Source organism: Diabrotica undecimpunctata, chromosome 7 (assembly GCF_040954645.1).
Source record: "Diabrotica undecimpunctata isolate CICGRU chromosome 7, icDiaUnde3, whole genome shotgun sequence".
Taxonomy (NCBI): Eukaryota; Metazoa; Arthropoda; class Insecta; order Coleoptera; family Chrysomelidae; genus Diabrotica; species Diabrotica undecimpunctata.
The window spans coordinates 34,504,988-34,519,915 of record NC_092809.1 but is presented as its reverse complement, the minus strand read 5'-3'; the positions used below and the strand labels follow the sequence as shown (position 1 = coordinate 34,519,915).

At 30.9% G+C, this 14,928-nt stretch overlaps 1 protein-coding gene across 1 annotated transcript in view; it reads left to right on the top strand.

Moving 5' to 3' along the window:
• LOC140445171 (5'-3' exonuclease PLD3-like) overlaps positions 1 to 14,928 on the top strand; it is a 63,463-nt gene that overhangs the window by 30,287 nt on the left and 18,248 nt on the right. The window contains 2 exon segments of the mRNA XM_072537043.1: positions 1,359 to 1,539; positions 8,201 to 8,458. Of these exon segments, the coding sequence (XP_072393144.1) occupies positions 1,359 to 1,539; positions 8,201 to 8,458 (439 nt within the window).

Genomic DNA, 14,928 nt, shown 5'->3' with positions numbered 1-14,928 from the left:
CTGTTTGCTTTAGAACCGGCTTCTATTCTCCCAGTATATTGACAGCATAAGAGGATAACTTACTAAGAAGTTTTTTCCTTATAAATGTAGGTATTTTCCTTCCAGATACTTTTTCTTGCGATATTAGCATATTTTACAAATTCTGCGAGAATGCTAGGAAGAGATGGTGTTTAGGTATCGGACAACGTCGAAAGACGTTCTAAACCGATGTATATATATATATATATATATATATATATATATATATATATATATATATATATATATATATGGGCTGCTTTTGGGAAGTTGAGCTTCATTTTAAAAGACAGAAAAATCCCAATACACTTAAAACGAAAAACCTATGACACTTGTATACTACCAGTTGCAACTTATGGATTGGAAACTATGGCAATAACAAGAAAAATGGCAGAACAATTAAGAGTAACTCAACGGGCCATGGAGAGGGCCATGTTAAATATAAGCCTCAGAGACAAAATTCCTAACACCGAAATACGTCGAAGAACTAAAGTAACCGACATCATGGAAAAAATAGCGACATTGAGATGGCAATGGGTAGCACATGTAGCAAGACAAGACACCAACAGATGGTCTCATAAAGTGACATTCTGGAGACCTCGAGAAACAAAAAGAAGCGTGGGAAGACCCAAAAAGAGATGGATAGACGATATAACAGCTGTAGCTGGAAAGCAATGGATGAGAATTGCAAAAGATAGGGAAGCGTGGAAACAATTGGAGGAGGCCTATGTCCAACAATGGATGAATGAAGGCTGAAGAAGAGAAGATATATATATATATATATATATATATATATATATATATATACAAATTCTGCTGGTATTTAATCGGTCCCAGACACAAAACTTAATGGTCGGCGCTATTGACAACATTTATTAATATTTTTTTTTGTTATTTTTAAACAAAAACTATAGTATAAACGGTATAATATGTCCAGTACAGTTTTTTTAGTCATTTTATCATATTTCAACATTATTAGTAAATCAAATTGTCCATTATGAATGATAAATGACTTTTCACAGATAATAATGTTTGAATAACGATGAGGCTAATAAACATCGTAGAGAAACTACCAATTTTCTTTTCGGTTCCGTATCGATTGTTCTTTAAATATTTATTTTTTTTGGGTGGAGACTTACTCCAAACCGTTACACGCTAATAAGGTATTGCTGACAGCAACTTTGGTTTTGATAACAGCCCACACCGTAGATTAATGATATATTCGAATTTAATACAAAAGTTAATATTTACTTAAAAATTCTTAAGGTTGTTCCGTACGAGGCTGAAGAGAATAAAACTGTCTCTTCATCATTCATTTAGAATACCTATATCTCTTCCAGATTGTCTTTGGTGGAAAGCATTCCCGAGGGCCTAGTTTATCCAAACGAGTCAATCATATACCCTTCCACTTTTGATACATGGTTAGATTTGATAAATTCAGCGAACGAATCTATAGATATAGCATCGCTCTATTGGACACTAAGACAGTCTGAAGTCTATCCGGATCCGTCGTCAGGACAGGTAAGTCAAAGTGTGAAAATATCTTTCGATTTATCATACGCAGAATCATTTGTGCAACAATATTAAATATATTTAAAGTTTTTGTACTTGCACTCAAAATGAAGAACCAAATGTGACACTAGGAGTGAAGTGAATAAAAGAAAAGTTTATCAACAATAAACAACATAAATTGTTTCCATGAAAGTTTATTGCACATTATCAGTCACATTTTCTAAGGCGTCTAATATACCAGAGAAAATTAGCAAAAAAAGCCTTTTTCGTGACATTCTTTGATACAGATATCTAACAACTGCTTTTGATAAATTTGGTGCTTTTGCATATGAACAAACTATGCAAAAGATTAAACGTCATTTAATACTTATAAACAATATATAAACAATGTAAAATCGTTCTTTGATTTTAAATACTAAAGGTGAAGACCGGTAAGTTATATGAAAAAGTGGCCCAATTTTACTGAAAAGGCATAGAAAATCCGTTAAAATGAGAGTTTGTTAAGTTATTTTTGTTAATTTGTTTCTTAATTATTTCAATAATAGCTTCAAAAGTCGATTTTTTGAAAATTGTTAATAACTTTAATAACAGAGAATTGACTCCTAAAATTCATTCGAACAAGCTGAATTTTGCAGAGAATATTAAATTTGGAACCCTAAAAAAAAGTTACAAAAAAGTTTACTACTTTTACCCCCAGGCTTCCCCCTAAAACCCCCCACGCAGGGGGGTAAAAACGTGAAAAAATCGATTTACCAAGAATCTGTACACCGTAGAAAAAATATTTGAAATAAAAAATGTAGCTAGATAATTTTTATAATCTTTTTTTGTGTAGAATGAACCGTTCTCTTAGAAACAACGCTTGAATCGACCGTCGATTTTGCATGCCAGTTACGCGCGTGAAATCAATGTTCAATAAAATTTAAAATGCATTTTAAAGGCAAAGAGTGCAGCTTTCGTATGCAGTTTTTTATTTTGCCGAAAATAAACTCAGTTTTTATAAAGATGTTAAATAAATTAACGAGGCGCGATTTTTTAAGATTCTCGTGGGATCAATAAAATTAATCACTTTTAATGACCAGGTGTAGTAAATTTTTCATTTTTAGAAATCAGTCTTTAAAACTTATCACATGAAATTTCAATTTTGAATTGTGGTAACAAATATGAGGCATTTGAAATATGAATAACAAACGCAGAATTTAATGTTTTACATTACAAACGATCACACGTCACGGAGAATGCATTTAGGAAGACTGTTTTGGGTGTAGATTATGGCAGTAGTTTTGTTCTTTTGAAAAAAAAAAATTTAAATGTTTTAGATCGTTTGTTGTGTGGAAGAATAAATCCAACGTTTTTTAAGCATATTTCAAATGCCTCACATTTGTTGTTAAAACGCAAAACTAAAATTATTTCATGCTATAACTTTTAAAGGTTAGACTCTAATATAGTGGCCAGTTAATGAAAGGTATAGATTGTATTGATCTCTTGAGATTCATAAAAAATGGCAAAAATCGCGCCACGTTTATTTATTTAACACCTGTATAAAATCTGAGTTTATTTGCGACAAAAAAAAAACTGCGTATAAAAGCTAAACTCTTTACCTTAAAAACGCATCTTGATTTTTGTCGATAGGTTACTTGAATCAAAAGATATCGAATTTTTACCGTCGAGCTGATTTTATTGAACATTAATTTCTTAGTAACTTAGTAACTTACATGCAAAATCGACGGTCACTTCAAGCGTTGTCTCTACATTTTTTATTTGCCCGGGGGTAAAAGTGGTAAACTTTATTGCATCTTTTTTGGGGTCCCAAAATTAATATTCTCTGCAAAATTCAGCTTGTTCGTATGATTTTTAGAGGTTTGGTGGCATTTTCGTCTCTGACGACTGGAGTATTAGGTCTACATGAATTCTGAAATCACCACATTTAAGAAAAAGGTTTATATTATCAAATTAAATTATCTGGTACCATAGGGATAAATGAAAATCTTGAAAATGCACAAAATCAAAAAATAAATTTCTAAACGAAGAGCACCTTGTTACTTGACAGAAATATAGAAAATGTTTAACTGGGTGTTAACCTCCGAAATTTCAGGCACAAACAGTTTTCCCCTCGAATAATTTGACTCGAGCAGATGTTTGCTTGTAAGAAGTCTCCACTCTATCATGAAGTTATGAATTTATAAACAAAGTTTTTTGAAAAACCTTTAATTTTTGAAAAAAGGCTAACTTGGGTTTTACGGTTCGTAGGATATAGGAAATGTTTTTTTAATTCGTGTAAAAATGCCAACATTTTTTTTTTATTTAATAAAATTCCAACAGGAATCTTATGATTATTGCTATCTGATCATTCACTCTGATTAATAGGCAAGGTAGTTCTATATACAAATATTCCAACATTTTGAATAAAAAAATAAACTTCCTATACGATGCGTCTGAGTTATTTTAAATGTTTATAAACTTTACTTCACAGTACTTTTGCAAAACCTATTTTACAATATTTAACAAACTTTTTTTAAATTTTAGTTATTTATTTATTATTTATGTAACTTTTCTTCTGGTGTCATAATTTTTTGAATGCAAGTTTTAAACAGAAAACAATACAAAAACCTACAGCCGAACTTATAATCAGGTACAGTACTAATAGCCCAGTCTGGTTATGCAAAAATCATCAATTTCACGGCAAAATTTTTCGCAGATATTTGAAGCTTTTAAGGCATAGGTGGGGGTTACTAGATGACGAATAGATGAAAAGGTACTCGTATTTTTGCCTTGCGTTTTTTTTTAACAATAATTTATGGTCACAATTTGATTTTTTGTCTATAAGTTATATTGTAAATAAACAATATTTATATCATTTTTTTATGTCAAGAATATCTTTATTTTCCCGTTTTTTAAATTAAAATTGATAAATAATTTACGGAGATATTTGCAAAAAACAGTTTTTTGCACTAATTTATAAATTTTATTAATTTTTTCATTAACAAAATAAAATGTTATTAATACATTTGAACATCGAGGAATTACCGTCTTTTAAATTTGTGCGAAATTTCCCCCCGATCGGTCAAATAGTTTAAAAGTTATTTAATTTATTTATCCTGAGACTAAATATTTAAACTATTGAACTTGCTCTATTAATAATACTAGACACATTTAACAAATTTCATAGGATTCTTTAAGACTTAAACTATCTCAGAAGTTAAATGCATATTACGTTTTCATCGAAATTATTTACAAAATAAACGTATGAAAAAGGGGTGTGTTTTTTACTTATAAACAATTGTAATAACTTCTATATTTTTAAGCTACAGGCTTGCACGTACAACTATTGGATAGCTGGTAAAAAAACTCACATTAAAAAACCTTCTATAACCAATAGGAACGAAGTTAGGGATTATTTTTTAAAAAATCATATCTCGGTTGTTTATAAACATTAAGAAGTAAAATTTGCACAAATTTTAAATGAAAATCTAAACTTTATATTGAAACTTATAGCTATAAAATTCATCCAATTTTTCGAAACTTACAGCACTTCGAAACGAAAGTAGTTTCGAAAGATCGACATAGGAAAGTGGAGGAGGGATAACTGTTTCAGCTCCGGTTTTTTTTTTCGAGAAACTTTTTTTTTAATCTGGGGTAGCTTGTCGAAATATGAATAACTACATAGTTTTCACTGGCCGGGAAATATGGGAAACTTCGGAAAAATTGAGCCCATTTGATATTCACCGTAGAAACTTTGAACTGGAATAGTCTGTCGCAGTATTAATAATGATGACATAATTTTTTCACTCCCCCCACCCCGACCGGAAATCTCGGAAAACCCCGGAAAATTAACTCATATTTATTTTCATGTTATATCAATGATGTAATAATACTTGTATATTTTATAAATTAAATTCCAGGTAAATTTTTACACATTATATTATTATATTCCTTATATTAATTATAATTGTGTTGATTTTCCGAGATTTCCTTGGGGGTGGGAATTATATCATCATTATAAATACCATGACAGACTATTCCAGCCAAATTAAAAAGAAAGTAAGTTTTTACGGTGAATTTCAAATGGACTCAATTTTTCCGAGGTTTTCCATATTTACCGGCCAGTGAAAACTATGTAGTTATTCATATTATGACGAGCTACTCCAGATTAAAAAAAAAGAGGCTCTAGCTGCAATGGAAGCCGAGATAATGTAAATTTTTCTTGCGTGTTTCAATTTGAAGTTCCGATCTCGAAAAAAAAAACAGAGCTGAAACAGTTATCCCTCCTCCACTTTCCTATGTCGATCTTTCGAAAGTACCTTCGTTTCGAAGGACTGTAAGTTTCGAAAGATTGGATGAATTTTATAGCTATAAGTTTCAATATAAAGTTTAAATTTTCATTCAAAATTTGTGCAAATTTTACTTCTTAATGTTTATAAACAACCGAGATATGATTTTTTTTTAAATAATCCCTAACTTCGTTCCTATTGGTTATAGAAGGTTTTTTTAATGTGAGTTTTTTTACCAGCTATCCAATAGTCGTACGTACAAGTGTGTAGCTTGAAAAATGTAGAAGTTATTACAATTGTTTATAAGTAAAAAACATACCACTTTTTCAAACGTTTATTTTGTAAATAATTTCGATGAAAACGCAATATTAACTTCTGAGATAGTTTAAGTCTTAAAGAATCCTATGAAATAGGATTAATTTATAGCATTATTAATAGAGCAAGTTCAATAGTTTAAATATTTAGCATCAGGGATAAATAAATTAAATAACTTTTAAACTAGTTGTCCGATCGGGGGGGAATTTCGCACAAATTTAAAAGACGGTACTTCCTCGATGTTCAAATGTATTAATAACATTTTATTTTGTTAATAAACAAAATAATAAAATTTATAAATTAGTGCAAAAATCTGCTTTTTTGCAAATATCTCCGTAAATTATTTATCAATTTTAATTTAAAAAACGGGAAAATAAAGATATTCTTGATATAAAAAATGATATAAATATTGTTTATGTAAAATTTTAAGGTAAAAACGCAAGGTAAAAATATGAGTACTTTTTAATCTATTCGTCATCTAGTAACACTCACCTATGTGTTAAAAGCTTCAGATATCTGCGAAAAATTGTTCGACCTTTTTTTTAACCAGACTGGGCTATAAACTTAAATTAATACTCAGCCAGTATTTCACATTAATAACAAAACGTATGTGTAAAATGTTGTTGTTCGCACAAATCATCTAAATAAAACAAATAAGAAAAAAACGTTATCGCTAATAAGGCATAAAATAAAATTCAAACAAATTAAACAAGTTTTGATCTAAACACCAACAAAAAACAAAAAAATCTGAATGTCCGGTTAATTTTGCACCCCAATGTATTTAACACATTTTAAATATTACTAAAATAAGTAAACGAAATTTTTAAAGAAAAAATTCAGATTTTTTTAAATTGTACAGAACTTAAGGCCGGTTTTCACGCTACGTTTTCTTGTACGTTTTGTGGGTCATATAAAACGTACGACAAAATGTACGTTGTGTCCAGTGTATACCTATACACTACGTTTGTCTTTCATTTTCATTCTCATTTCCAATTTAGAGTCTTGAGTTGTGTGTAGTTTGTTTAGTGTTTTTTTTTATTATGGAAACTGAGGAAAAAGGGAATGAAGAGGGAAAAGACAAGGTGGTCAGGAGAGTAGGCTTCTAAAAAGAAGCCAGTATTCCCACGTCTTGTTACTAAAAAAACTGAGAGGCGAACCAGATGACTGGCGCAATTATTTGCGAATGGACACCTCAGCCTATTGTCAGTTGCTAGATTTGGTAACATCATACATATTGAAACAAGTAACCTGCATGAGAAAAGCCATTACACTCCATGAAAGACACACAACAACTCTCAAATATCTTGCAACAGGACGCAGCCTCAAGGACTTGGAGTTCACAACCATAATATCCAAACCAGCGTTAAGCCAAATAATTCCTGAAACCTGTAATGCAATCTACTTGGTTTTAAAACAGAACTACAGAACTAGGAAAAATGAAGCGAACTGCAGTGGAGCTAGTCCTCAAATGAGTCAAGATCGGACGACTTGTCTGAACATGTATTTTCACGTAACGTTTTATCCTGTCAGTTCTCGCAAAACTATGCTTCTCCCATCATTTCTGCGATCTGACCTTGGATTTTATTAAGTTTACATGCCACTTTTTAATGTATAGGATTTTTCCTATCCAACAAAACGTACAATAAGATGTAGCGTGAAAACCGGCCTTTAAATGTGTGGTATTATTATAAAAAAAATATTAACGCGTTAAAAAAAGTATTCACTTCTGTCGGCTCTCCCCAAGTTCCACGCGTCGTTTTTTTTTTTAAATTTGATTAAAGTTATTGAGTGGCTAGATTGCAATTGATTGGATCTCCTGTCGCATACGACGGGTAAAATCACTAGCCTTGTAGTATTAATTTATTCCGAATAGTGTAAATTTTTGCTTATTTTTTGAGCTCTTAATACAATTACGAAATAGGGCACCTGTAACAGCTTCTGGATGGATCAATTATATAATAATTCTAGCAAGTAAAAATACCGGTTTCTGTATTATTTGGGTTTAATTCCCATTACAACATGATAAGAAAATATCAGTATAGTTTTTAACGAGTACAAGGATGACAAAAGTAATTTAATCCGTTTAGGGAGAAAAAATATTTCAATCTCTATTGAAAGCTGGCACCGAACGGGGAATAACGATTCGTATAGCCCAAAATTCTCCGTCGCAAAACTTTCCCAACATCGACACCGAATTGCTGGTAAAAAGAAAAGCTGCCGAAGTGCGAAGTGTCAACTTTGCCAAATTGCTGGGATCCGGTGTTTTGCACACCAAGTTATGGATCATCGATCAAAAACACGTCTACGTTGGGAGCGCCAATATGGATTGGAGGTCGCTAACGCAAGTGAGTTTTTTTTCAGTATTTTGTAGCTTTTAATAGGTTTTTATGATACATAATTACAAGCTGATCAATAATATCAATAATTACTATTTAAATGGGAATAAGCCACAATTAAAGGATAAAGTACGTTTATTAGAGAGTTTTTAAGACCTCTACTTTTTGATGTACGTTAAACGTAAAACGTTATACTTGTCATGCACATTGAGTAGGAAATACGGCATATCGTTTTTAATTAAAATCGTTTTTGAATGCTTTCAGAAATTACGCTAACACAAATTAACGTTAATTGACATTTGACAAACGTAACCTATAAAACGGCAATTCGATAACCTATTTTATTTGAAGTATTTGCCATACTTAAAGAATATATTGAAAATATATTAAGACGACGAAAACACGGAGAACTAATAGATCACAATTTGATAAGAGGCTTAATTCTTCACAATATTTTTGATCCTGTAATACCTTTTGCATCAAGACCACATTTTGTGTTGGAAACATTTAAAGACAAATATGGTGAATTAAATTTTCGATTTAAGAAAAGGGATATTCCTAGCTCATATGACTTTTTTTTTTCGTTTTTTACGATTTAGATATATGGCATTTGACAACATTACAAATATGTAATTCCTTAATAACATGACCCTTATTTCTACCTAAATAAGGGAATACGTTATCCGCAAATAAAGTAATCCGTTATTTTTCTGTTAATGCGCATGAGCAGAATAACGTATAACGTTTAACGTTACTGAATTAAGGGGCATGAAAACTCTCATTGACGTTTCAATTTCCACTTCGGAAGTCGTTCTCAAAATACAAACTAATGTGTGTCTATATTAAATTCACTAGTCTTTTCGAAGATTTGCCTCAAGACGAAAATCTGATCTATTGTGGACTTCTGCCTGCAGAAACCACATTGATATCCCCCAAATATTTGTTCCGCATATGGTCTCAATCGGTCATACACAATATTTGACAGTATTTTAAATGCCACAGTTAGTAGCATTATTGCCCGGTAGTTTTTACATTGAAGCTGATTTCCCTTTTTATGTAGTGGGATAATTACTCCGGTATTCCAGTCTTGTGGCAGTTGTTTATTATTCCATATGTTCACTATTAGTTCGTGTATCGCATTCAATAGGGAGTCTCCGCCTTCCTTTATTAATTCTGCGCTAATGTTGTCTAATCCAGGTGACTTATTGTTTTTCAGTCTGGTAGCTGCTTCTTGCATTTCAGTTACTGAAGGGGGGTTGTTTCTCTGGTATCAGTTTGATCCAGTATAATTTCATCATATAGTGGATCTTCGTTTTTTTTTCACACTTTTCTTTGAAGAATTCTGTCCGTCTTTGTAGTATTTCACTCTGTTCAGTTACTATATCTCCTTCTTTGTCTCTGCACATCATTGTTCTTGGTTTAAATTCTTTTCTACTTTTGTTAAGTTTTGGTAGAATTTTCTGTTTTCTGATGGTTTATTTAGTTCTTCCATTTCTTGGAGTTCTTTTTCTATGTGTTCTGGCGCCAATATGAACTGGAGGTCGTTAACGCAAGTGAGTTTTTTTTTCAGTATTTTGTAGCTTTTAATGGGTTTTTATGATACATAATTACAAGCTGATCAATAATTACTATTTAAATAAGTATAAGCAACAATTAAAGGGTAAAGTTTGTCAATAAACGTAGGTACTTTAATCTTTAATTGTGGCTTATTCCCATTTAAATAGTAATTACTTTAAAATGCCACAAGAAAATAGCTTCAGAACAATATCAATAAGTAATTTTACTATAACCTATTATATGCAATTATTAAAGACTAATGAATGAAACTATCGAAATACTAAAAAACTTTGTATTAGAATAGGGGGATTACAAAAGTTAAAATTAACTTCGTGTTGCTATTGAAATAGATATACAAACTCATATAAAAAATTGTTTTCAAACATTTTTATCATATTTTCCATCTTCTCGTGCTACACTGAAATAGAGACTTTTTGTGATGGGTATCATAAATTTTTGACACGATTGTGGTTTTATCTATCTATCTACGATATATTTTTAATATATGACACTCAACACACATGAAACGTAACGTCCACGACATCATACTCGAAGTATGTGCACGTTTTTTCCTAAAACAACAAGTTTTATAAAAGTGTAATAGGGGTGTCCAAAAATTGCTCGAATTAGTTGTATATGCCATTTAAAGTATGTACTCAAATAAATTTGTAAGAACTAGATAAGACAGACGCGGGTTGGTTGGTTATCTTAAAAATTCCATGATTATTTGGTTTGGTGCTGTGGCTTTTCTATTCGTCAAATATATACGAGATTTACCATACTTTTACTTTACCATACTAGCTTTTCTTCTATTATAGTGTTGTGTCACATACTCTGATTGCGGCCCTTGTGCTTTGGCGAAGTCGAGAATTTTCTCATCACCGCCACCGCCGGAAATTCAAGATTCAAGATTTATTTAACTACGTTTACAAATTTTATATTTTTTGTAGCAAGTCAATTATATGTATAAGTAAAAAGGATAATATATAACATATACAAAATACAATAGGAGATGAAAATACATTAATGCGCATAACATAAAATAAAACATAAAATATACAAAATAAGACATATTGCATAATATATTATAGTCAATTGAGTTTTTTTTGTAATTTACTCAAACGATACTTAACTGTTCTGATGTTATTTGCACCTCTTGTGCTATAGTTATGTAAGTCAGAGTGTTTAATTAAAGTATCAACGTTTTTATGTATTTTTTCTACATTAACGCTGTATAGCCATAATGTTGGCAATGACATTATCTTATATTTAATAAACAACCGTTTGCAAGATTCCAAGTAGCTAACTTTTGCAATTATTCTTATTGCTTTTTTTTGCAATTTAAATATTGTAAGGGCATTGCAAGAGTTTCCCCACAGGATAACACCATAGCTTAAAAATGAATGGAAAAGAGAAAAGTGCGTTATTTTCAAGGTATCAACACTTGTAACAAGTTTTAATTGTCTGAATAAAAATAAGGTACTAGAAAGTTTACCTTTGAGATGGTCAATATGGTTATACCAAGTCAATGTGTTGTCAGCTGTTATGCCCAACAATTTGACATTATTTTTTTCAACAGTCACATCCGAGGCAGACGAAAAAAATTTAATTTTGAGTTTTGTTATCATTTAGATTAAGTTTATTTGCTAAGAACCATGATTGAGCATTAGAATTTACATACTTAGACGTGGTTTCTAGAACTGAACGATTTTTATCAGAAAAAACAAAAGTAGTGTCATCTACAAATAAAACTGTTTTAAATAGAGCCATGAGATCGGGCAAGTCAATAACATAATATTATAAATATTATATTATAAAAAAATAAAATATTATAAATAATAGAGGGTATAGAACTGATCCTTGTGGAACTCCATGCTTTATCTGCTTAAGTTCAGAGAGACAATTTCCGTACTTGACTGCTTGGTATCTATCCTTTAGATACGATGAAATTAGTTTCAAAGGAGTACCTCTTATACCGTAAAAATGCAGTTTTTTTAGCAAAATATCCATGAGAAACGCCGTCGAAGGCCTTTGAAAGATCACACAGCGTTATGGCAGAGTGATTATGCTTTTCAAGGCCATCAACTTTGGCACTCATCACATCTAAAAGTGCATGTGTTGTGGAACGATCCTTTCTAAACCAATGTTGTGAACTAGTAAAAAAGTTATTTGTTTCAAAGTACGATATAAGACGCTTCTTCAGAATTTTTTCGATTATTTTACTGAATATCGAAACAATGGAAATTGGTCTATAATTGTCTACAAGGTCACGATCACCCTTTTTAAAAATAGGAACAATCTTGGAGTATTTAAATGAAGTTGTGAATATCCCGATTGAAAAAATACTATTAATGAGATGTGTTAAAGGTTTAGTAATTATTTCACTAGTGCTTTTGATAAAAGATGCGTTTAGCTTATTAGTATCCAAATAATTCGAATTTTTTAATGTTTTTATAACTGCGGATACTTCTTCCTGATTTGTTTGGAGACAGAAAAAATGAATTCGATTAGAATATTCCACGCACCGTTTCTATCGATGCAGGGATATTCTTGCCGCCCAGTGAAAATGTTTCCAGCTGAACATTTAGTTGTCCTTATTAAAGCCCGCTGAGGCTTCATTTGAATATTAGTATTGACAAATTATTTTTTAAGCGATTTCAGTGCAAATTGTAAGCAATAATTATAAATTGTAATTAGAATTTTTGATATTAGGTGAGTTTTTGGAGTAATAAAGTTAGTTAAACCACTTAATCTCTGAACCTACAGCAAAATGTAACAATAGTTTCTGTGTAACCAATATTTTCTTTGTAGCTTAAAATTTTTTTGGTTTCTTTTTCTGCTACTTTTTAACGCTCTCTATTTAGCAATTACTCAAAATGTTCCTTTCGTCTTTTGATTATTTCTTTCATTCTTTTTGCTTGTTAGGGTTTTTCAATATTCTGTAAAATCATTTTATATTTTCTTTTCTGTTTTACTCCAAATTTTTGTCCGAACTTTTTTTCTTTCTAATTTTTTTAATATTTATATTCTCTGTTTTTTTGTAATTTTCATATATTGAATATATTGTTGTTTTACGTTGTATGTACTTCTTGTATGTGTTTTATTACTCTGTTTATCATTTATCATCTGATGCAACTAATATATTCAGCACCTCTAATAGAAAAACGACTTCAACGGACACTAAAAAACAAGACTTGTTTTGTATTTACATACCTCGAAAAACATCAATTTCCATCAAATCCTACGCAAATAAAAGTTAAATTTATAGATGACATAAAAATACCCTCATATTATTTTTGTTGTAATAATTTATTAAAGAAAATATTTAATGCGAGGTCGTTAATTTTTCTAATATCATCGTATAATATTTCAATAAATTTGTCGTCTGTATTCTTCGTGAAGGTTGTCAGTAGACTAAATATAATTTGTCAATGTTTTCGAATCAAAATCGATGTCGTTATCCTACTTTACAAAAGCTTTGATCTATTAAAATCGTGTCCATAGCTCTGTAGGCACTGTCGCGGTTTGTGTTCTTAATTTATTTCATTAAATATTTAGGGCATTGGACAGCTAAATGTTGCTTCTGGATAACTTAGTTAAAAATTAACGTTGTTTGATAAGTGATGTAATTCATAAATAATCAATAATTACTTGGAATGTTTTTTGTACCTAAATTTTTCTGTCTATCGTGTATTAAAAAATATCCTAGGGTGGCAAATAAAAACAGAAATATAATACAGTTTCCCTTTCACATTCGCATGATATCTGTCCATATATTTTCCAATAGGAGCAATAACTCGACTATTAAAGCACTAACCGTGGATGCGTCGTGTTTTTCCAATTATGCCTAAAAGGTAAGAACATCACCAAACGTACGATCGCTTCGAAAATCAAGGCTACGTTTACAAACTTGTCCTTGGCCCTTTCCCAACAATCGATCCTGTCTTGCAGATCGTGCCTTCCTTGTGTATTAATTTTAATGAAGTCTGCTTTTTAATTTACGTACGGAGTGTCTGTCAACTGTCGTCAAAGGAAAATTCCACAACAGACAATCAGAAAATAGAAAAATGCACTTAATTTTAAGTGAATTTTTAAATAGATCTCTTCATTTCCTTTTCCTTTTTTCTTGGTCTCGGTGAGAATACATATATCTATTTTTCTTTCCGTTAATTCTTTGAATACTTCTGTTTGTTTGGTTCTAAGTACTTGTACATTCCATGTAGCCAATATCATTTTCCTTTACCGTTGCATTAGTCGTCTTTGTTTTGATACATCCTTTGTATTCGGAGGCTTTTGGTCGAAATTTTTAGCATTTATTTCTTTTGACAAGGGATGAGTTGCCTCAACCTTCCTCCTTTATCCGGGCTTGGGACCGACACCGGCATTTACTGAGCTACTCAATCCACCCAGCACTTACCGGAGGCGGAGTTTTTTCTTAAGAGCTATTGCGATAATTCTAAGAAAAAAATGTTTATTTTATATTCGGTACGTATGTTTGTAACTTTTTATTAAAAATATTTGAAATAAATTATTTGAAATCCTTCTGTAATTTCGCATTTTGTTTTTGTCCCCTAGTGTATTTATTTTCGCCCTAATTATGCATGGTCACTACAAGTTGCTACGCTGTGTATTGTAGTGACGACTTCAAATATTATTTTGTTGTTTGAGAAACTATATTAGGTTTTTCAATTTATTTAAGTTGTCCCACATATTATGTTTTAGCATTTGTCACTATAAGAGCATACACTTAGACTTAATTTCTTACAGTATTCTGTTGTCAAATCAAAAATAAATACATGCAAGCCCAACCTTCCAAATTATAATATCCAATAAAATTAGTTTAGTTAGTTAGTGACTCATAGATAGGAAATTTTATTCTATTGACAAATCGTAAAATAAAAACAGAAGTACTTAAAAGTCAA